Source organism: Halichoeres trimaculatus, unplaced genomic scaffold, assembly GCF_033239565.1.
Source record: "Halichoeres trimaculatus isolate MK-OKI-2021-1 unplaced genomic scaffold, fHalTri1.1 fHalTri1_scaffold_18, whole genome shotgun sequence".
Classification (NCBI taxonomy): domain Eukaryota; kingdom Metazoa; phylum Chordata; class Actinopteri; order Labriformes; family Labridae; genus Halichoeres; species Halichoeres trimaculatus.
The window spans coordinates 20,990,131-21,014,405 of record NW_027437196.1 but is presented as its reverse complement, the minus strand read 5'-3'; the positions used below and the strand labels follow the sequence as shown (position 1 = coordinate 21,014,405).

General features: G+C 41.4%; 1 protein-coding gene across 1 annotated transcript in view; it reads right to left on the bottom strand.

Annotated features, from left to right (window-relative positions):
• The window catches only part of olfm3a (olfactomedin 3a), a 51,359-nt gene extending 27,458 nt beyond the window's left edge, over window positions 1-23,901 (bottom strand). The window contains exon 1 of the mRNA XM_074692907.1: window positions 23,527-23,901. Coding sequence (XP_074549008.1) covers window positions 23,527-23,646 — 120 coding nt within the window. The 5' untranslated portion in view covers window positions 23,647-23,901. The remainder of the gene's footprint in view (window positions 1-23,526) is intronic.
• Between the last annotated feature and the right edge of the window lie 374 nt (window positions 23,902-24,275).

Sequence of the window (24,275 nt, the reverse complement as noted above, 5' to 3'; positions counted from 1 at the left end):
TATTCGGTCCCTGAGAGCCTACGTTACAGCTACTGCTGGCATTCCCGGTCAGAACAGCTCTTTCTCTGTTACAGCGGCCCTGATGAGGTTTGTGCCCTCTCGAAACAGCGCCTCTCCCACTGGAATGTGGATGTTATTGGGCAGACATACAGTGCTAATAAGTCTCCCCTGCCACCCAGCGTAAAGTGCCACTTTACTAGGAGCGTTTCCAGGTCGTGAACTGCCCTGAGGGGAGCATAGACTGTATAAAACATGGACATAGTCTTGCCAACCGTCACCCATCTGTTTCTGAAACGGAACATGAAGCACATTCGCAATAGCGGCCATATTGGTAGTGGTAAAGGCTTTGCCTACAGCCATAGGGCGCCGGCCGTCACGTGACCCTCAGCTGTGCCTCTCATTGGGGGAGCTTGTGATCTTAATATCATCTGAACAACCGCGTTAGAAAAAAAATTCACCCCCCGTACAGTGAGTGTCGATAGTAAAATTAGCGACTCAGACAGGAGACGTTTGTTGAACCAGGCTTTAAATAGATTAATTTCTGCTTTAAAAATGGCTTTTTTTGGCTTGGTGTGTACGTGACTTCCACTACTTCTGGAGCCAGCCTCAAGTGGACACTCAAGAAACAGCAGATTTTAGCACTTCCACATTGTCTCATATTCTCAGACCGGAGGTTGCCGCTTGGAGGGGAGTGCTCCTGGAGGCCATGTGTGCCATCATGAGCATCACTGAAAAACATTATCCAGGCTCGACAAAGTGAGCCTCCCAATCACTCAAGTGACCCTCTTGCCAGAATCCTCTAATTCTGCCTACTGAGGTAGGAAAGCAGAATTCCTTATGACTTTGCTGGTAAAAGTCATTCAGTGCTTTGAGCACTGTCTCTGGAGGTCAGCAGGGATGAAATGAAACTAAAGCTACAACTGTAACTAAGGTTGGATGAATCCAGAATGACCGCCACAGCACTGTGTCACTAAGTCACTCTAAATTTTCATGATCACACGAGAAGATCCTGTAGGAACAGAAACCTGGATGACGCTGGAAGAGATAACCTCTCAGCCCATCTGGGGCCACAAGCAACATTGATGGTATAGATACACACAGACTGCACATGCTCGAAGGAGTGCTTTAACCACCCTCTCTGGCAATCATTCACGATTCATAGAACTGTAGTGAATTTATAACTTAAGATTGAAACTACTTAATAACAGTAGCTTTGGTGCATATTTGTTTCACCATCAATGTTGGGCAGCATTAAAGATCGCTAATGTGTTTGATATGTTAGAGACTTTCTTAGCTAGTATATTATTTAATTGATTGCATGACACAGAACGACATGTTGCCTGTTTGTTCACTGACACTCTTTAAAGATAGATCATGATGATCAAATGCTAAACTCTGTTCTTATAAACTTTAACTGGTGAGCTTTAATAATTTTCAAGATAATAGTCAGAAAAACAAGCTTTTTATTTGACACATATTCAAAGAGATGTTTGGATATTTCTGCAAATGATGAAGTGAGATGACTGGTTATATAAATGTTTTGTTTTGGCTGATAGGTTGATTTTATTCCTGATTTTATTTATTCCCGTTTTGACATTTTGTACATGTTTACAATTGAAGTTGTTCAGCCCCTCTCACTAGTTTGAAGAGAGAAAGACAGAGTGCAGTGTGTGTGTGTGTGTGTGTGTGCGTGCGTGCGTGTGTGGTTTTGCAGAAAAATGTGCAGATCTGTTTTCCTTCATGTTTACTCAGCGTCCTTACTTCCTTATAACGATATAATACACATTACAGTGTTATATGCTTTTGTAACCATTTTCAAGGTGACTAACACACATCTTTGTGTGTCTGCTCAGCTCCCTAATGTACACAGACAATAACTGCTCTGCATCAGATCAGCTCACACCCTCTCTGTCTCTCTGCACCTTTCACACATAAAAGGTCTTTTACTGTAAAAGATTCATACCTGTCATTATCTTAAATCCTGCATGTAACTCAAATGGATCAGACATATAAATTTGCTTAAAAGGCAGGGTGCCATCATTCAGCTGGTCTGAAACCTGCCTCCCAGCAGCTGTGATAAACATGTTACATGGTATGTGGAAAAAATCAGTTTTACCCCCGACTGTTTGCTTTTGTAGCTCATATCAAGTTTGTTTCATAACCAGCAAAATAACTCTTCACAAGAGCTGTATCTCCTTGTGGGTTCCTCAGTTTTGTTGTTAAAATAGATTCTTTTGTTACTGGAAAAGAAAATAATCTTGACAGAATAATAAGAGTCAGAACTGGCCTGTCACTGCAGCGCTCTGAGCTCGTCTGAATAACTGTGTGTTCACAGCGTGCATGCTATACAAATCACAGATCACTCAGAGGAAACACGTAGAGTCAACAGAGCCTGGACAAAGGTAAACATCACTGTAAGGTAGGAATAACAGCGCTCAGGTAACCTGCCGTGTCCACATCTCTGTCCTGTTTATTATTCTGTCATCAGAATAATGTGTTTCCGTTTGGCTCAAACACACCTTCCATTAACTTTGTCCTCATCAACCTCGTGGTGTGACTGAGGGAGAGATGTGGGGGGCTGATGAGTGAGTCAAAGTGAATGAAAAGGTTAATTTGGATAATATGTTTTAAAGTGAGTTAGTGAACGATTCTGGAAAGAGTCTGCAGCTGCCATCAGATCCAAATCCCTTCCTCTGCCTTCACCTGTGTCCCTGAATAATTCATCATTAAAACTCTGAAAACCAGAGTAATAAAGGGACAAATATTTGGCTGCACATTTTAATCTCAGTGAAAAGAACTTCTTTTTCACCTTGCAATCTAATCAACCAAAATTTGCAGATTTTGAAAAGAGCTTTTTTTGCTGGGTTTCTAAAATGTCTGACCTTCAAATCTGGAGAATATTTCTGCACCTGAGTCACAGCAAAACACGAGCAATATTACATCACTGGTAAAATGGTGGAAAGGATTCTTCTGCTCTTTAGCTCTTGCACGCAAGACTCAACCAAATGCCACAGCCTGGGCTGAAGGCTGGTCCTGTGTGCATGTGTGTATGTGTGTGTGTGTGTGCACTGTAAATGAATCTCCCCCTGCAGTGTATATCTGTTGATCTAATTTCTGCAGTCAGTCTCTTTACAGTTAATTTTATTTTCTAAGCTGGGGCTGTATGAGTTGTGCAGTCTGAGGGGTTCCTTGGGGGGACACCAGGGGCATAAAACCAGCTCTTAAAATTAAAAGACTGTCAGCTGCAGAGGCAGGAATCAATCAGTTATAAACACAATCTTTAGAAATGTTGAGGAAGGAAACTAACTCCTCTTGAACCACATCAGCTGGAGCTGCAGGGATGTTACAGATGAACAAAAATCTTTGATTTTGAGAGACGTGCATGTTTTATCAGAGTATCAGCACTTTAACCTCCACTCTGAAATGTCATGTTTCAATATGTGCTGCAGACTAATGATCTGGTCAGACTGCTCACTACAGTGGTCACTGTATCAGTTTAGAAGATCACAGATTCATAAATTTGTGCTGTGGCTTGACCAACAGACCACAGGGTGCTGCCCAAACCATCCTCAGGACTGACGTGATGACGTTAGGATGACAAAGGACTGGGATACACGACACTGGAAAAAAAACGAATTCTCTGTTTGCCATCAACATCTTCTTTCAGAGTGACCTGGTGATCCCTCGACAACACATCAGAACTCAGACTTTTCTCAGCTCCAGAGTTTGACTTTCAGCTTTTTTTCACGCTTCACTGCTTTGTTTGCTCATCTAGTGGCAAAAAAAGATAAATCAAGCATGCAAGACCTTCACTTAGGAGGCTGGTGATGACCCAGATGTGGCTTGAATTGTCAGTCACTATGACACACAACACATGATGATTTCAGATAGTCCTAAATTCATACATCTGAAGGATCAGGTTGCAATCAGTTCATAACACGCAGTCTAACCTCAGCCTCACATCTTTCATTTCCTCTTTTTTTCTCTTCCTTTCCCTGCGGACTCTATGCTAAAAGGTTATAATAATAATAATAATAATAATAATAATAAAAATAATAATAATAATAATAATGATAATAATAATGAAATTTATTATTGGAGCCATCTTCCAGAAACTCAAAGACACTTTACGGATTAGTGGGCACGACTGTAAAAACAGTTTAAAAGCAGTCAAAACAGTAAAATAATAAATGACAGAAGGAACACAAGGATAAAACACAAAGTATCCAAAAACATTCAAACATGAAAAGCTGTTCTGAATCGAGGAGGTTTTGTGAGTTTTTTTCAAGGTTGGTCTGTACAGGCTCAGAGGGTGGGAGCAGCTATGGAAACTGCTTGATCTCCCCAGGTCTGGTGCTTGGTTTGTGGTGGTAGGGAGGAGAGGTTGGTATTGGAGGAACAGAGTTTACAGCAGGAGGTGTGGAGCAGGTTGAATAGGTAGGAAGGGGCCCGGCAATGAAGTGCTTTTTTGGAGGGAAGAAGGACTGTAAAGTGGATGCGATATTTGATGGGGAGCCAGTGGAGGTTCTGGAGGACAGGGGTGATGAGGTCTTGTGAGCAGGTGTGGGTAAGTAGACAGGCAGCAGAGTTCTAGATGTACTGAAGTTTATTGAAGACTTTTTGATGTGAACCCTATTGTTGTATCCACAGACTCTCAGGACTACTTGGCACTACTTTAGAAAACCTCACTTTATTTGTGAACACACACGTTACATCTGCTGTGAGCCCTGCTCTGTCTCCCTTAACACAGCCTCTACACGTGAACTGCCGTAAAGCTACAGTGTCGTAACACCCTCTAAGTGCACTGTCTGTTGCATACATAACAGCTACAGAATGCTATTGCCTTATATCAGCCATAAGAAAGGAGAGTGATGGATGGTCATACACAACAATTTTGAGGTGTGAAAAAAAGCAGATTTAGTTACTTGTGTTGTGGGTGATTTTGGTGAGGGATGAGTGACCAATGATTGGTACATCTGATTTATCACAGATGAGCTGAAGGGAGCTGTTTTGCATCCAGGATTTTATTTCTGAGACAAGTGGTCAGCATGGAGTGGGTTGCCTTGGGAATGGTTTTGGTGGAGATGAAGACCTGGATGTTGTTGGTGTAGCAGTGACAACAGAGGTTGTAGGGACATTTAATGTTGCAGTGGGAGAACACAGAGGATGAATCGGAAAGGACCAGCCACTGAACCCTGGAGGTGCCTTTTTATTCGAGGAAGAGTGGTGCCTCTGATGTGGAGAGTTGATTCCAGGCGGTAGAGGAGGATGGTGGGGTTAATGGCATCAAAGGTAGCAGCGAGGTCAAGGAGAATGAGGATGAAGACACGTCCAGAGTCTGAGGAGAGGTTGTTAGTGACTCAGAGTAGAGTAGTGCTGTGTTGTAAGAGGAAACCTGATTGGATTTCTTCATACAGATTATTAGAGGTGAAGGTAATCTATTAGAAATGTTTTTTAATAGTCTCAGATACTCTGAATGAGTATCTGAGACCATACACTAGGGAAAAGAACAGAAAATGATGATATGGTTATTTTTATTGTTGTGTCTTTAACATTGTATATCATTATGAGGCTTATCAGCCAGTTTAGACTGATTTTAAATGGCTTGTGAGTCCATAAAAATAACCATGATAGCTGCTTCCACTGCAGGAAGGTCAGCTGGAAACAGAATTGTACATTTTTTTTAACAAAGTGCATGATTTTTTTTTTAATAAAGCAAGAACATATCACTTCAGCTTTCAAATGCTGCCCTGCTCTGAGTATTTATAGACCCGTTCACCCGTTGAGCTGGTCTGATAATGCCACACATCATAGGGCTGTCTGGATACATAACGCTCCAGGGATCGAAGCAACCATCTCAACCACTCATTTTTGTTTGTTTGTTTACTGATTTATTTAGTGTACTTTTTTATGAAGCTATCTCCCTCTTGTTCACCCTTCTTGTGTGTTTGAAAATGAAATTTTAAGGAAAGGAGAGGTTGGAGAGTGATTTCCCTCGCCAACTGCCTGTTGTCTGCTTTTTAAGAGGAAACAATTTTGTAGTATTTTAGCTTTCAGCCTTATGAAAAGGTAATTGAGCCATTCAAGAAAAGTATGCATACTACTATGTATACAAAGTTGTGTCAGAAAGGGCTGTGTGAGATGGAAGAAAATACTGTAATGAAAGGCTCAGCCATCTTTCATACATTCACACAATAATAACAAGCCTCTGTACCTTTGGTCGTGCACATGTATGAAAAACAGGCATAAATCCTAACCTGCTGTCATCAGGGTGAGGAAATGTCTTAATTTACATTATAGATATGAATCAGGCTTTTCACTGCGAGGTGTATTAATCTCAATGTTAGTCAAAATATCTCCTGACACACAGACCTGACAGGGCTTAAATTAACTGTTATGAAAATTAAATCTCAGAAATCATTGCAATGGCCATAAAAACTTTATGTATGGTCATATATGTTGTCAAACTGTGGACAACTGTGCTGTGATAAAACTGATGAAATTATCTGTAAATAAAAGAAAAGACAAATCCAGGTTTGAGAGATTTCATAAACTGGACCAGGGTTTCACAGTGATGCTGCCGTCCTGCCTGCTTCCTCACAGAGACCTAAACAGATGCTATCTCTCCTCCCATCGATCAACCTGTCCAAACAAAGAGCCACCAGAGGATTACAGACATGTCAGGACTGTAACTGATGAGCAGACTGCCTGAACGAGTTCCTGTTCCAGCTGCAGTGGTGGGAGAACGATGAACTTTGCGAGCTTTCTGGGATCTGTACCTGGCGTCGTGCACACATTCAGGACAGAAATGACAGATGGTGACGCCACCAAAGAAAGCAGAAACAGCAAATCAGCCGGCATGAAGAGGTTCGAGGGAGATTCTGCTCCTCACAGAGGAAGGACAGACTCAGCAGAAGACAGAGCCGTCTTCTCTCCCAGGTGAGACTGTGATGAAAGGCGTGCAGGGAGATTAATTTCCTCGAGGCGTGCCACCTCTTTGCCTCCTTTGACCCCGGCGGGGAGCAGATAGAATAGATAATTCTGCAGGAGAGCGGCACATTCTGCCCTCCACAGAGTCTGAATGAGCTGCAGCATTATCTGGTTCACGCCCTCACGCTGCTACTGAGGGTCTGCTTCAATGAGTTTTCTGACTGAACAAGACGGCATGTCAGTCAGAGGCAGCACTGAGGATGATAATGAAACAGTCATCAGACGCTATCAGAGGAGTAAAATGTTGTGGACAGCTCCAGGCCACACTGAATAACACATGCACACAGCAGCAGAATGCAAAGTAGCTGTGACACAGATTGTACTGTAGTTACTCCTCTGTCAGATGAAGCAGGGTGATGGACGTCTCAATCTGTGATAGCTGCCTTTGAACTTTCTTCGTCAGTGAAGGAGTATCCATGAAATGACACCAGAGCAATCACTGTAGAGATAATATTTAGTTTGTAACAGAGTGTGTCACACATCCATCTCCCCTCTCTGTGTCTATGTGTAAGATTACACTGTGGTCAGATCTTCAAGCTTCAAGTCACTGACAGAAAACATCTGCTGACATGCGTACCAGGTCTGTCAGCTGAAGGGACTGTGTAGTTCCAAACAGAAGGACCGCTTATGGTCAGGCTGGTTTTTCTGTGAGAGTGATACTTAAACCTGGAAAACTCTTCCAGCGCAGCTCAGGGAGCATGATACTTTTTTAATTATGGCTGAGTGATGGTCAAGTGTGTGACCATCTGCTCTGAAACTGTAATTTATTTGCATTTTATTAAATGATTGTGATGTATTTTATTGCAAGCATTTTATTATAGGGATATAATTTCAAATGATGTCACTTCACGTCGTGTCATGTTCCCCCACTTATTCGGGTCCGGGATGCGGGGGCAGCAGTGCCATCAGCATAGACCGTGGCCCCTATCCCTGGCCACTTCCACCAGCTCCTCTGAGGGGATACCAAGGCATTCCCAGGCCAATCAAGAGATCTAAGTCTAACCCTGGGGTCTCCTCTCAGATGAATATGCCCTAAACACCTCCCCAGGGAGCCTCATCTGGCTCAGTGGACGAGCAGTAGCTCTACTCCGAGCCTCTCCCAGATGCCCAAGCTCTGTACCCTATCTCTAAGGCTGAGCCCAGACACCCTGCAGAGAAAGCTCATTTCAGCTGCTTGCATCCGTGATCTTCCTCTTTTGGTCTCTACCCGTAGCTCGTGGCTATAGGTGAGGAGAGTTTTATATGATGTATTTTAATCATTTCAGTGCTCATGCCACCTGCCCCAGAGTCTAGGGTTGGAAATTAGTCAGCCTGGCTAAACTGGCGTATTTACAGAAATGTGTATTAAAGGTCCCATACTGTGCTTCTTTTCTGCAGTTTAATATGGATCATTGATGTCTTCATGAAATGGTAGTAACAAGTTTTGGTCCAAAAAGCCAATAAATCAAGCACAGCAGCATTGTTTCCAGGCTCTCATAGCCCCTCTGTTCAGATCGATCTGATTTAGTGGGCGTGACCTTCATATGTAAATGAGCCTCCGCTGATACAGCCCCACTCTTCAGCGTCACTGAGAGTGGCGCCACAAGCTCCGAGTGCACAATATTTAGAAAACAGCCAAGCTCGTTTACCGTAACATTACAGGCTAAAACAACAGGCTAACTGCAGCTAAAGTTAGCATTCTGAAGCTAACACAGAGACAGGGGGGACACTGAGGAAAAGCTCTTACATCTGCTCCACAGCACACAGCATTTAAAATACTCACATTTCCAGGGTCCGAGGTTTGTTGGTGGATGGTTGGTAATGCGCCTGGATTCAGGACCAGTCCATTCGCTAGCCCTCTGTTGTACTGTCCAAAGTTGGAAAAGCAGTCGGCCGTGAAGTGAATAGCACACACATGCACAGTTTTACTGAGTGTAGCTGGCACATTTCCTTGATAAATGAACTCAGCCACAGAGTCTTGTCTTCTTCCGAGATGGGAAGCTTGTGCATGGAACTATGTGGCTGTTTACAGCCAAAACCAAAGCAGTGATGGCTCTTCAACTTTTGCATTATCCTCCCTGCTGTTGGAGAGAAATCTCTCCAGCAGCGGGGAGGAGAGTGGGAGGGGAGGGGGTACGGGGGTTATGTGCTCTGGTGGCCAAAAATAAGAATCGCTGACGTCGGCAAATCCCCAAAATCCAAACAGCTCCTTTTAGGTCAGGATTTTACATTCATTAGCACTACTTAGTACAGGTTTTGTCATTGAATATCCCATTTTCTGGGCTGGGAGGAAAGCCAAAGACCAACAAATTTCACCAAAAGACTTAATTAAGTGATTTTTGCATAATATGGGACCTTTAATGTGCATTGTCTCTGTATATTAAACCACTAAAGTAAAGTAAAGTAAAGTAAAATACAGTGAAGTATAATAAACAAATTCAGAGCAGAATAACCTTCCATCCACTCCTCCTAAACTCACTCTCAGTCAGTAACCTGAGCATCATTTTTGGTCCAAACAAACATGATACGCTCCACAGACCACTAGCTTGAACCTTCTTACCAAAATGAATGAACCCAGAAAATGTCTGACACTGACACAAAGACTGCATTCGACTACTTGTGCAAAATCAAAGTCATAAACACAGTAAGCTGCCTCTATTCCTGGAAAGACATATCCTCAGATCTGAATGCTTCTTTGTTGATTTATTTTTTATAGTCTAGAAATCTCTCTGTTGATAAGACAAATCTCACTTAACACGATCTCCTGATGAAATCACAGCATGATGCTCTGTGATGTGTTTCAGACTTGTTGAGTCTATCTTTAAGGCCCCTGGTTTTTAGTTTGTGATTCTGGTGGAGTATTCTGCCGGGATAAGAACCCTCCTTTAATTGACGTCTGCCTCTTCAGCATGCTCACGTCTCTGCAGCCACTCAGTGTTAAGTGTTTGAGCATGCTCATTACAGCTTTCCACTCAGGGAAAAGGACAGCCCTGCCATATTAATGCCACAGAACGAAGCAACAAAGGTAGTTCACCTGATTATTTCCTGCTCTTTAGCGACCTTTGAATTCTCTCTTTCTAATTATTCTCTGAAGTGGTTTCAGTATGCAGGAGGGAAATTAATCTGCTCTTCAGCCTTGATCTGATGCTGACATAGAAAACAGGATCTTGCAGAACTTAAGAATGGGCGTGTTCTCACTTATTTGGTTTTAGAAAGCAATATGAGCAATTTTTTAAAGTACTAAATCTAATAAAACCAGAAAATTGGTCTGAACTCACCCTCAGATCCTTTCATTAATGTACTGGCTGTGTTTCTGAAGTTTCTTTGAAGATTTATTCAAATTTATTTGCTGAAAGTATTTTCTTTAAAGTGATTTCCTTTATGATTACTCACTGCAGGTTTCCTCTCTAACAGATACTTCAGCAGACATATTCCTCTTAAGACTTCCCAGGAGATAACTGCAGATGAAAAAATGTCACTTTGAAAAAAGGAAAGAAAGGATGGTGTTCAAGGAAAACTTTTTATTTCAATTCACAGCTCTGAACGTTCTGCTCACTACAACCAACATACAGCGAGCCCAGGAATTTTCCCACTACCAGTAACAACAAAGCTGCTACCATAAAGTGTCACTGTCGTGAACTGTTGAGCCAACATCACTTCACATATGATACCATTCATGACAGAGGGAAGAGCGTAAAGGAAAGAAAGAGGCAAAGGAAGAGAGAGAAGACAAGAAATGTGGAAAAAATAAACAAAACAAGTGACATAAAAAAGAAACAGCCTAATAAAAACAAGCATAATAGAAAGAGTAAGAGGATAGGGACAATGAAAAGGAAGGAAGGAAGGAAGGAAGGAAGGAAGGAAGGAAGGAAGGGAAGAGACAGTGGGAGGGAAAGGGGAAAATAAAGAAAGGAAGACAAAAAAATAACAGAAGAAATAAAAAACAAAGGAAGGGAATAAAACTGATCAAAAGGAAGGGAAGAGGAAGAAAACATGATTGAGTAAAAAGAAAGAAGGAAGAATTACTTGTTATTCTATTGTACCTTTTCCAGAAATGTGACTGTTCTCTAAACCCACCTCTAAACACAGATTGTCCAATTACAGCTCAGTAACTGTGACCCTGCAGGTGTATCAAGGTTTTAGCTGCAGCACATGTTGAAGTGCTGAGCACAAAGCTGTTTCAGAGAGATACTCGACATCAGGAGACAGAGAGAGGAGGCTGGTGTCCTTAAACCAAACCTATTCAAGTAGACGAGGTGGCTTCATCCTGACTTTCTGCCTTCATGATTTGCTTTGAGAACATGACACATTATCGTTGGTATTATTACTAATGTATTTGTGCGCCCAATAGAAAGTGTTGTATCCTTGAAAGCCAAAGGCTGAAGAGTTTATTGAATTCTTCATTGTGGGTTTCAAAGGCTGGACTTGATGCTTGCAGACTTACACGTGTGCAGGTGTGACTCTTTGAGCTATATTTTCAAGCTGCCATTTATGTTGTAGAAATCCCTGAATCTGTCTGTAAAATCCACTCTCCTGCTGAAAAGTACAGGATTTGACCAAGATCTAAATGAAATCTTAATGAGACCTGCTTAAATGATGAGGTCAGATTTTTTTAACTGGTTCATGACACAGTGGAGGAAAACTGTCTGGGATTTATTTTCTTTAGGCACTCAGAGTAACAATCTGAGCCAAAAAATCAACTAAGAACTTCAGATGTTATAAACTGTGGTAAGGGGCATTTCTGATTTCTGGGAATTATGTTACATTCAGTGCAACATGTTGGCTAAAAAAATCCACTGGGAGAACTGGGAACTCACATTTGGTCATTTAGATGTAAGAATATAAGTAGAAGAGAAAAAATATGGCCCACTTTTTAAGGGATGGGTACCCTTTCACATTTAAAACTATGCCCGCTACCTGGCAATCAGTACCGGTATTCAACGGTACCAATTTTCGGTACTTTTTTGTGTTTACGTGGTAAGACATATCAATTTGATTAATAATAATATATATGTGTTTTTTCAATGTAACGTATTTATTCTTCAAAATATTACCTTGCAATGCTGTGTTCATGTCCAACATGGAAAATTGTCTACTCTTCCCCTCTCTTACGAACACAAGGATGCGTTTAGGTACCTAAACATGGTACCATTTGATTTTACCTGAATCAGGACCCGGTATTTTTGACAGAATTTGGTCGGTTCCTATAAAAGTACCTAATTTGGTACCCATCCCTACACTTCATAAACCTCACTTTTTTTCTTTTTTTTTTTTCGCTGTTCAAAACCCAGAATTTGCACTAAGGGACCTTGTCACAGCCATTAGGGCTCATGTTTAGTAACTCTAGTTTTAGTGCTGGCCGTGCTCATGAGCAGAGCACTTTTCTTACTAAGGACAGCTGACTCTAGGGGCCCTAAGGAGGCTGAGAGCTGGAAATGATGAAGTGAATTGGGTTTGAGCTGAAAGTAGCCCTGTCAGCCAGGAAACTGCATTGATGGACACAGGCCCTTACAGCCTTTGACCAGACTGAAGCAGCTCCAAACCTGATTATTAATCCCCAAATACAGGGAACCAGGTTTAGGAGTATAATTATGCAATAAAATTATGAGAAAATATATTTTGTGATAAAGTTTTAAGTTTAATTTAGCAGGAAAACAACCACCAAGTTTTACATGGCTCCTGATCATTTACTTTTACTTAACATAGTGGAAACTGCCAGCTCAAAACAAATGATAGTATTTAATTAAGCCCACAGTAATGCAAACAAAACTCAAATTAAACTATTACTACCACTTTAGGCAAACTCTTCCTCTGTTCTATAAGTTATATTTCATTTTCTCTTCTCTGCTTTGAAAAAAACAAGCACCGCTTCTGATCATGTCTCTGGTTGATTGAGTAGAGTATAAATTTATTAAGACCACAAATGTCTCCCCCTCCTCTCAAGTCCTTCCTTTCAGCTCTCATCCAGTGATCTGTGTCTGATATGGAGACTGCCTGGGCTGTAATTAGAGAGAGGATGAGAAGGAAAAGAGGAGGGGGCTGTGAGGATGCCTCTGCAAGTTTCAGCATCATGTCTTAACTCCTGTAATTACACTTAGACTGTTATTAATTCATATGCATTCACCCAGAGGAGAGAGGAGAGCTCCAACAAGGGAAAGTGGCTTTAAAGAGCCATCATCAACTTATATGAGGGACAGAAAAGTAAAGCATTTCATAATTATACATATTAATCCTCCTCCTGATGACAGCTCTATTCTGAGGATGAATGGTGTGAGCTAGAAGCTATAAAAGGTTGAGTCTAACCACACAGAAAGTATTCAGAGCTAAGTGGTGATTATTCATCATTTTTAAAACCCAGACATATTTATTTTCTTAACAACACAAGCCCCCAAACATAAATGTGTCACAAAATGTATCGGCCCAACAAATCTAAAATCTAATAACCCAAACAAGGGAGGGACAAACAAGCTCTCAACAGGAGAATAGAATAAAAAGTAAGTTGATAAAAATGATATCTTCACTAGATATGATCAAATGGAGCAAAGAGACAAATGACGCAAGAAGTTTGTGTCAAGATCAATCAGATAACGTTGAAGCAGGTCAACTTGCAGCTCTCATAACAAACATCTTAAAAGGGCTGTGAGGAGTCTAAAAGTGATACTGAAAAAGTCTCCCATCTAGATTTATGCCTGACCATAATCCACACTTTAAAATGAGATTATCAGCACCAATATTGCAGGTTACAGGTTATTTTAAATTGCTGCTTTCCCAGGTTTCAGCTTGGGTCGTCCAAGACTGGATTGATTTACAGCACGTCAAGGTCTCTATGACAACACCACACCGTCTGACGAAGTTCAGTAGTGAGAACTATTTCTGAAAACGATTTCTGTGGCTAATTTTGTAGTGATGATGGACACAGGAGCCTAACTGTCAGACAGAAAAAGGACAGAAGAGCAGAAGAAAGATAAACAAGAGAGTGATACGGCCTGAGCTAAAGGCTAATTAGCCTAGGTGCGTCTCAAAGCGATAAAGTTCCATCCTTTCCTCCTCCACTTGCGTTGTTTTCTTGCGTCTTAGTCCCTCCCACCAGAGATGATGGGAGAGACATGATGAAGTGAAGAGAGGAGAGAGGATGGAGGAGATTCGTTTTTAGAGCAATGGGACATCCTCTCCTCTGGAGCGTCACCTGAAGCGATGTGTTTCATTGATGACGGCATCAGCTGATCACCTCTGGATCATCTGTCAGTCAGCTCTAACAGGTGTTTGTGTGTCTGCACATGTGCGCTGTAATAACTAATAAAACATCAACAGTAACAGAGATTTGTCTGTTCCTTTAACCTGTTTATCAAACACGTTACCATGAAGAAAACCTGCTCTCTGTTCATTATGTGTGCTGTGTAGATGCACGAGGATCACTTTACCGGTTAAATGCGTAATTGTGAGATTATTCATGAATTATTTAACCTTTATCTAGAGCCCATCTGATCATGACCTCTGAAACTTATTAATGTAACCTGGTTTATTGTGTCTCAGGAAGATATTATTTATCAGTCAGTTTTCTGTATTAATCCTCTGTTATATTGATTTGATGATGGTTGTGTTCAGTATTTTGTGCTTTAAACTCACAACAAATACTTTATTACCAGATTTATGATCAGTTTCTGAACGATCCTCTGTGCCTATCCTCAGCTCGTCTTTTCTCTCATTAAACTCCGTTGTGTTTGTGAAGTTTCATGTAGAGAAGTCTGAGCCGCTGCAGCGTCCAATCAGAGAGTGATATTCCGTATGGGGGCATGTCGGTCAGTGAAAAGACTTCCGCAAAGGCAGCTCTCATGTTTACTTGATCATAGCTCCTCTGATCAATCTCCTCCATCCTCTCTCCTCTCTCCTCTGAGCGCAATTATCGCTTTGGGACAGTCTTCAAAATGGCCACTAAAAAAGTACGGAGGAGACACAAAATTAATGCATTAAGACACACCCTATTACACAGGGGCTAAACTGTTTGTGATGATTTCAACTCACAGTCAGCAGTTATTCTGCAGTGGTCTGTTCAAACTTAAGAGTCTATCAATAAAATGAAGAGTGAGGTTATGTTGGCTCTGATTGGTAGATGACTGACAGGACATAACCAGGATTCACTTACGTTACACATTACGGACATGTCTTAGAGAACCCCACTGCCAGCTGCGCTAAACGTGAACTACTTACAAACTGACAGTGTTCACTTGTTCTCATGTTAGCCTACAGATACGCTGGAGCACCGGGCTGATGATGTTGCTAGCATATAGCCGACTACTATAACGTTTGCTTGATGTCACGTTTTAAACTGTAGCTCTACATAACAGTACTGATAAATACCTTACCTCAGTGTGTTGTATCCAGTAAAAAGTTGTCTTGAAAAAAGAAAAATTTGTTTCCATCTGATCTACAGTGAATTTCAAAATAAACACACGCCTTAATAAAAGTAATTTACGTGTGCTGAGACTCCGGGCCACAAGGTGGTGAGGGAGTGCAATTAAAACAGATCCTCCTCAGAGCATCTTTAAATCAGCTTAAAAGCAATGAGGTGAATTCACTAAGAGTGGATTGTGGTCACTTATCTCAAACCTCTTGCCACTCAGTCTCAAGGTTATTCACAAAACATATTGCACCAATAGTCAGGCTCAAACCCTCCCACAAAACTTAATAGCTTAGTTCAGTTTGCTCTTGTTTTGTGTCTGGATGTGTAGATGAGCTGTCAGTATCTCTACTCTCTGATTAAATAAATCAAAGTGAAATAAAGTCACATTAACACACACTTTTTGTTTAGGTATTTTGAAGTTGTCCTGAGGTGGAGTTTTCTTAATCGTTTGGAAGTTTGGTTCCATGAAATCTCTCTACCTGTGCTCAGCTGTTGACTTTTGAATTTGAAAGTGTCTTTCTGGCTCATTTGCACGGATCAACAGGCATTAAAGCAGTGGAACAAGACCAGAATTTGTACCCCAAACTGCTTCAATTAGTTTTTACTACAGAAATAACTGAACCTGTTTGTTTTGGAGAGGAGGAGACCTCCATGCATGATTTGCCTTTCAGTCACAGCATTGAAAAAAGTAAATATCTTTGCCGGACAAACTACAAAAACTCTTTACGCATGGTTAGCTGCAGTTGACCTGCAGCTCTTTCTGATACAGTGTGGTCTGAAGCCATCCTAACAGCTTATTACAGGTCATTAATTTATTATTTAAAATTCTCCAACAGCTTTTATCTTTGCCAACAAGAAAATTGTTGAAACACATCTTAAATCTAGATACAAAAGAAAGCTGTACTCAGAGCCGAGAAACAAGCTGAGCAAAAATACGCAGTAGCTCAGCATAAAACCTCTGATCTTTTATCAGAACTGGAGAGAGATTTTAGAAACTCCTTTTAACAAACACTGCTTTCTTCAGCGTTTAAAGAATTACAAGTGACATTAAAAAAAAAAAAAATCTTAGAAATATTTTTGGTGGATGTGAAGGAACCACTCTAGTATCAGTTTGTATCACAGCTCTCTTTGGACGTTAATTTAAACTTCTCTACTTTTTACTGATTTTAATAAACAAAACAAACCCTTTTTTTCCCTCATAAAAGCCTTAACCTGACCATGCATTCAAAAGTTGCGACAGTGAGCTCATTAAAACTTCACACAGGCTCATGTTGGGAACATCTCTTTGAGCAGTTCGCTCTCATGTTTACTCTGCTTCCCTGTAAACGTTTCACATCTTTCTTCAGCGGACTTTCTTTCTTCCTCTTCAGACCATCAGCTCTGACACCCCGCTCCCTGCCTCACAGGTGAAACATGCAGCATCACGTTAATGACCGAGCCGCAGACGAGCAGCTTCTTGTTTGCTTTGTTTGTGCTCACGCAGTTAGAGGATGTCTTCTTTAATTTGGGAACAGCAATGTGAAACATGAATCCTCCAGCCTTCCTTCTCTTTGGCTAATGGCTGTGTTCATCTGTGCATGTGTGTTTGTGTGTGTGTGTGTTCCTACACCTTCTAACATGGAATCTGTGCCAGACAAATGTTCCTTTCATGCAGGTACAGGCTAATGAAAGCTGAAAACGGATTTTCTAACAAGTAGGAAACATCAGCTCCTGGCAGAGGAGCCCCTCAGCCGTACAACACACATCGCTTCAAAGAACGCTTTTCCTGTGTTTTCTCTGATTAATGATCAACAGGGGGTCGTATCGGTGAAAGAAAGGAACATTTTCTCTGCAGGATTAACCCCTCCTCCACAGCTGTGATCGTTTTTTTTCATGTCTGATCAAAACTTTGATCAAAAACCTGAATCATTGCAAACGGGCCTTGAAGCAGTAAATAGGAGAAACTGACTTTTATACTGAAAGTGGATCAGACTCCTGTGTGCCTGCATGTGGGTGGGTGTGTATGCTCGCCTACACCTACTCACACAGCTGCCTACTCACTGTGATACAACACAGGACGAGTGCCTACACACAGCTCCATCCCACTCCTGTTTACACCGAGAAGAACCGCTCATGAATATCCACATTACTTACAGTAAATCAAGTTTTATTTCACACACGCATGCACATCATTTGTTATTCATTCAGCAGCAAATAAAGAGCAGTAAAAGTCTGTGTTATCAAAGAAAAGACAACAGTTTGCTGACCACATTACCTTAGAGAACAACGCGGCAGCACGCAACACAGAGGACATGGCTGTTACAGTAATTGGCTGTTTAACTGAGCTCAGACCATTAATGAAAAGGCTTACAGGGTGGGCCAGAAAGATTTACTCATTGTTTTTTCCGCACTATCCAAAAATGCTTGCAGACAAGCATAACAAACATTGAACACAGTTTCTATACTTTATTCTCTGTCGCCAAAAAGATTTAGATCTCAACATGGCCACCCTTTGTCTTTATCATAGCCTGGAGACGACCTGGCACTGCCTGGCATGAGCGCCGCACTGTCTCTGCATCAAGTTTTGACCATGACTTCATCAGAGCTGTCTTCAAAGCGTTGACACTGCTGTGAGATACTCTTGAGACCTCCCTCTCCAGGATAGACCAGATCGCAAAGTCCATTGGATTCATGTCTGGACTTGACGGAGGCCACATGTTTTTGTCTCAGAAGCCAGGAAAGTGCTGCTTGCACCAGGCCTGTGTGACATTGGATGTGTGAGCTGGTGCACCATCTTGTGTGAAGACATGCTGGTTTCCAAACACATTGGTTCACCAAGGCAACACTTTTTCTTCAAGCATTTGAAGGTACACCTGGCTGTTCACTTTCACACCCTCCTGAATGAAGACCAAAGGAGACTTTGAGCCATCAGATGTGACAGCAGCCCACACCATGACTCCAGCTGGCTTCTGATGATGAAAATGAGTTCTGCAGCCTTTAGGGAGGTGCCGTGCTCTATGTGTATAAACCCCATCATTCTGGGAATTGTTCACTGCCTGAACAGTGAAGATCTTCTCATCAGACCAAACCAGGACTTTGTCTGCAGCACTCTGGATCTCCTGCAGCATCATTTTCCTCCTGTCAAGCCGTTTTTTTTTTTTTAGAAGCAGCTGAAATCAGTTGTCTGTGTTGCATTTTTAGAGCTTTCAGTCCGAGATCCTGTTTGACGATTCTTCTCAGTGAAGTTCTTGAGGTGTTCACTTCCTTTGCTGTTGCCCTCATGCTCCTGCGAGGATTCCTTTAGATTCTCTTTCTCATCATCTCAACAACCCTTTTGGTCCGGACTGAACGTTTTCTTCCAGGGATTGGCTTGCTGGTGGTATTGTCAGTCTCTTTGTATCGTTTCATGACATTGTAGACAGTCTTACGACAAACATTCACCTTTTTCATGATTTTCATCATTGTCAGTCCAGCCTCCTTCAAGGCCACAATCTGATCGCGCTTACCCTTCAATGCCATACTCAACAATCATTAAGACTTAACAAATGAACTCAGGTACATCAAAAGTTATGCCTTTTAAGAGAAACTATCCAAAATTTTAAGTTTCTAGGACAAAAGCTAAGCAAACAAAATGGAGATATACAATGGGTAAATCTTTCTGGCCCACCCTGTAGAGTTTCCAAACTAGAACCTGTTTTGACAACACTTTGAGTCTAAATGACTAAAAAGGTGCAAAATGTTCAAGCATTGCTTCATTCTGCAATTTGTTCTCTGTGGGCCAGTCTCAAGGCCAATTCACTACCATAAGAAAAATCACCTGGAGTTTGCCTCCAAGAACGATGGACAACTGTTTGTAACATCAGCAGCCAAAACTTCCTTTACATATGCAGCATTGTTTACTGTGTGATCAGCTAAAATAATTCATGAATATATAAATACATTTAGCTTTATTGTGCAGCTTTTCACATTAATTTGTAGGAGCAGACTGGAGGATTGACACACACCAATACTGTGGGACCATGAATCGGTTATATGACCAGTGCAACGAGGGCTGCAGCCCCACCGCCTGCTAAGACACACTAAACTCAACCAGTGCCCCCAAAAAGCAACATGAGAAGCAACTGTGTGTTTGGGTAAAAAGTGATGTTAATTTTCCTCCAGATGTGTGCAAAATAAAAACTGTTTGGGGAAGACACTATAGATAATTTTATCCTTGTCTATCTGTTCGTGTTGAGACTCAGTTTCTCTGTAAACGGTGGGTTCACCAGAAGCTTCACTCCGCTGTCCTTCAGTGGTATGAAACTGAAAAAAGTGTTTTGTTGAAACAACATCGTGCTGCAGCTGAGTAAAACGTCAAAAGTCAAGCTTTGCCAGGTCTGTCCTCAGGAGGAGGATGAACTGACAAAGCAGACATCTGTTTATCCGAAATAAATCCTCTTCACATCAACCATGGGCTTGTTTTCCTCCTGTTTTTGCCTTTGAAACTGTTTTTCCTGATACTTCATTGGTCAGTAAATCTAGAATTTTGGGGAGAAATTGCATCTGATCAAAGTATGTCTATTAAATAATCTTGTCCCTGACATTGACAAGTTTTTTTCTTCTCATATAAGCATTAAATCATGACAGTTAGTGGCTGTAACTGTATTTAAATAAAGCCTGAAAGAACCTCTTATCTGGCTCCAGGAGAAACCTTGAGCGCTGCAGCCGGTTCCACATTAAAAGATAATAAAAAAGATGAACACTGATTGTCAGTTGTGATAAAAGAAAACTATATCTTACATAAAATCAATGCGATTCCATCAAAAATCTCCAAATGGCCTTAAGCCATTAGCTGTGACGTCTTAAAGAGCTGTTTTATGTCAGTACTGTGTTTAAAGTGGACGATTGAAATGTGGCAGCGCTCTGACGTCAGTTTCCTCAAGTCTATTACCTCTCCTTCTCGTCCTCTGATCGATACATCCTCCAGGTGCAGGATATTATGTGTAATCATAAAACACAGATTCCAGTCATCATTCTGATCATGATGAGAGGAACACAGTGCCGTTGGCAGCCGCCGTGTAATTACCCGGCTGGCACAGACCATAAGGGAAAACTACACTATGCAAATATTTCATTTTCTCACAAAGGCTCCTTGGGGATCTGTTGTGTACACTGCAGAGGTAATATCTGTCCAAGCGTATAACTCCCCACTACAACAAAGAGAACCCATTTTATTAGCCTGGGTTTAAACCTGCTTATCCAGAGCAGGTCTGAGCTAAATGAAAGTAACTTCCCTGAACACATGAGGAGAAGAAAAACACCAACACTTAGAGGCTGCCACCCCTTCCTCAAATGAACAACGCCTTATATCCAAGGTCTGACAGCCTGTAACTGACGGCTCTATTATTCCCAGCTTAGTGTAAGACCACTAAAGGTCTGCTTTCTCTGATCATTTCAAACACTCAATGCCGTCAGGGCAGAGATCTGCATGCAGCTCCAGCTCCTCATATTCCTGAATGGCAGTGATTTCATCACAGACAGATGAAGCTCAGCTGAGCAGTAGCCATCAGAGGAAACACTGCAGAGACATAATTCAGAAATGTAAAGAGAGAGAAGAGAGTCGATATCAGAGCTGTGTGTTAAAGCAACAATGAGATCTGCCCAGCACCGAGGCAGCTGTTGTGATTCTTTTCATGGTTGGTTGATTTATCTGTTATTTCTTCACAGAGGTTCTTCACTGATAACAAATTCAAATAACAAAATACACACAGCTCCTTTTGCATTTACACACCTGTGGTGTAAAACAATCAAAGAGGCAGAAGCAGCTGTAACTCTGTTACATTTTCTCCTGATAAATGAAAGAAAGAATAAACCCGATTCCGGGGGTGAATCCTGTGATGCATACTCAACTCACAATGAATACTTTTCACAGGACTGGGTTTACAGTACTTAACCCGGTTTATGTTTTGCTTTAAGACAACAGTTTGTTTCCTAAAGCTTTTATTTATGTTGGTTAGTTTTGCCTTTTTATTGCCTTACACAGACGTTACTTAATTCCTACTTTGTAACATACGTGCTTTTACTTTGAAAGGACACATGAGTACTTCTGCTGGATCATAGAGATACAAAGACAGATCAACGAAAAAAGAAAAAAGTTTTGTATATAATTGCACCCCCTCAAGAAGCTCTAATTAGGGATGGTTACCTTTCACATTTCAAACAATATGGTACGGAAGCCTAGTACCTGGCAATCGGTATTGGTACTCAACGGTACCAATTTAATTTTTGGTACTTTTTTTTTAATGTGGTACTAAACATTATTTTGTATAATAAAAAAAATGACATTTTTTAAATTTAATATATTTGTTCTTCATTATGTAACCTTGCAATGCTATTTTTATGTCCAGCATAGAAAATTGCATACTCTTCCACTCCCTCACAGTCACAAGGATGCGTTTAGGTACCTAAACATGGTACCTTTTGATTTTATGTGAATTGGTGCGCGGTACTTTTGACAGAATTTGGTCGGTACCTATAAAGTACCTAATTTGGTACCCATCCCTAGCTCTAATATTGTCATAAACTCCTGTGTTGTCCTCTCTTTAAACTGCTGAGTAGGCGTAGGGAAAATGCTCACCACATGCACCAGGAAAGATACCAAGACTATTAATAGAAAAATAAAAAAAAAATTGTACAGTCAAGCATATTTTCTGCTACTAAACAGTGTTCAACAAGAGGAGTCACAGAAAAAAGCGCCCTCTGCTGTTTATAAAGGATTTTATTTTCATTTTCCATCTCACTAATTTAAATAGCCTTGAGCATGTATCCATTTTCAAGTATCTTGTGAGACACCAACATAATGCCAATAGCCACAGTCTCATTTTCTGTTTATAAAATAAAACATTTAACTCTTAACAGTCTGGAATCAAGGATTCAGGGATTGAAGACTTCACCCTGATGTACAAATTTTCATCTTTGAGTCTGAATGTTCAGAAAACTGCAAATGAAACGCTGGGAAAGATGGACAGCAGAGCCTGTGTGGGGAAGTTTCAGCACCACAGAGTGGACAGCTCCTCAGCACCGCAGAGTGGACAGCTCCTCAGCTCCTCAGCTCACCAGCAGAGGACCCGAGCCTCACATTGATTTCTCCATTAATCATACAGAGACTCACAGACAGAGCTGTCAGCTTTACTCATGCTTACTCCATCTCTCCTTCAGTCCAGAACTACAAATCACTGCTCAGACTATTTCCTCGATTCTGCCTCAGGTGAAGCAGCACGAAGACAAACCAGCAGAAGCAGGAGCAGGAGATTAAATCAAGACAAAGGAGACGGAGTCCTGTGAGGGGAGGGGGTAACGTCCCTGACAGAACATAACAATGCTTCTGCTGAGGTAAACAGACACAAATGAAAGAATCTGAGTCTAAAGCATCGCAACGTATTCAGCAGAATTCAATCAATACCCTGCCATGCCTCTGCCGCTTAATGCAGACTCTCACAATTTCATTATAACGCACTCAGCTCACAGAGAGACAGGATCCACAAGTGGGTAACATGCAGGAATGAGAAGAGGAGCGTTTCTGCATGCAACAGATTTTAGTGAATGCAGTAAACTTAGTATTGAGGTAGAAGGGACAAAGGATCTGCTTTCTGTGTGACTGCTGATTCTTCTTTGAAATGCAGCACTGAAATGTTTTTACGCTTTTGAAATCCATGTTTCCAATAAAATATCACTCAAATACATCGAAGAAATTAGCTAAATCTGTTAAGAATGCATCACATTGATTACTTACAAATAAAATTAACATTTTCCAAACTTTAACTTGAGGTTTGTACTTCTTGTTTTGGGGCACTTTCGCAGGAAAAGGGCTGCTGCTATTCAATTACCACGATGGCATTATGTTCGATGGTGCATTCAACAAACCAATAAATAAAGCTTTCATTGGATTTAGAAATCTTTTCATCTCCCCCTCAATGATTTTCAAGGTAAATAAAGTGATATTAAATTGTCAGACTTCTACGTGAAGTTTGGCGTGACAGCCTCTGACAGATGACTGACACCTATCAGTGTGAGGGTTAATGGAGAGAAAAGTCCTGACAGTATTTATAAAACAACGAAAAAACCAATGACTAAAGCAGCCCTCTGATGGAACAAGTGGTAGACTGAGATTAGAAAAGGAAGCGTAATCCGTAACTCACCATGGAGGGGTATAATCCGAAGACGGTGAGGAAGAGGACGGGGTAGAGAACACTCAACAGGAGCCGCATGCTGACGGGCTCCGGGCAGCCTCTTCTCTCCGGGGTGCAGTCCTCAAACATAGATCTCCTGCTCCTGTCTGAGCCCACCTCAGCACCTTTCTCCCGCACAGAGAGCGCTCCGACGGAGGCACAGCGACCACACGCTCAGCGGCATCACAGCCTCCGCTCCCCGCGCACACACTGCAGCCAGAGCCGAGGAGAAAAGTTTTCAGAGAGGAGGAAATGTTCAAATATCTGAGGAGCAGCAGACTGCAGGGGAGGCGCAACGAGGACGTGACATCACATCACATCTATCTACAGCAACCATCTACCTGCTTAATGCTGTGACGCTGTCAGGTTATCAGGATGAAGATTACCTTCAGACTCACCTTCAGACTCTGTCCTTAAGTTTCAAACAGATAAAGGAGAAAGAGAGGGTCTGTGAGCTGACTGTGTGTGGTTTTACATCATTTAATGATAAACACAGCTAAAAAAAAAATGGACCAACTCAGTGTTTCTGTGAGGTGAAACTAATCAATAGCAATGATAGTCCCTCTTTGACTGTGTGTGTCCATGACTTTGAGACACTCCTCCGGATGTGTCTCCTTGACAATCTTCAATCTGCCCATTAATTTTTATGTTGTCCTGACTCAGGTCCAGGTGCTCTCTGTGGATTCAAACGAGCTCTGCATCATGATTTATTTTTCTCT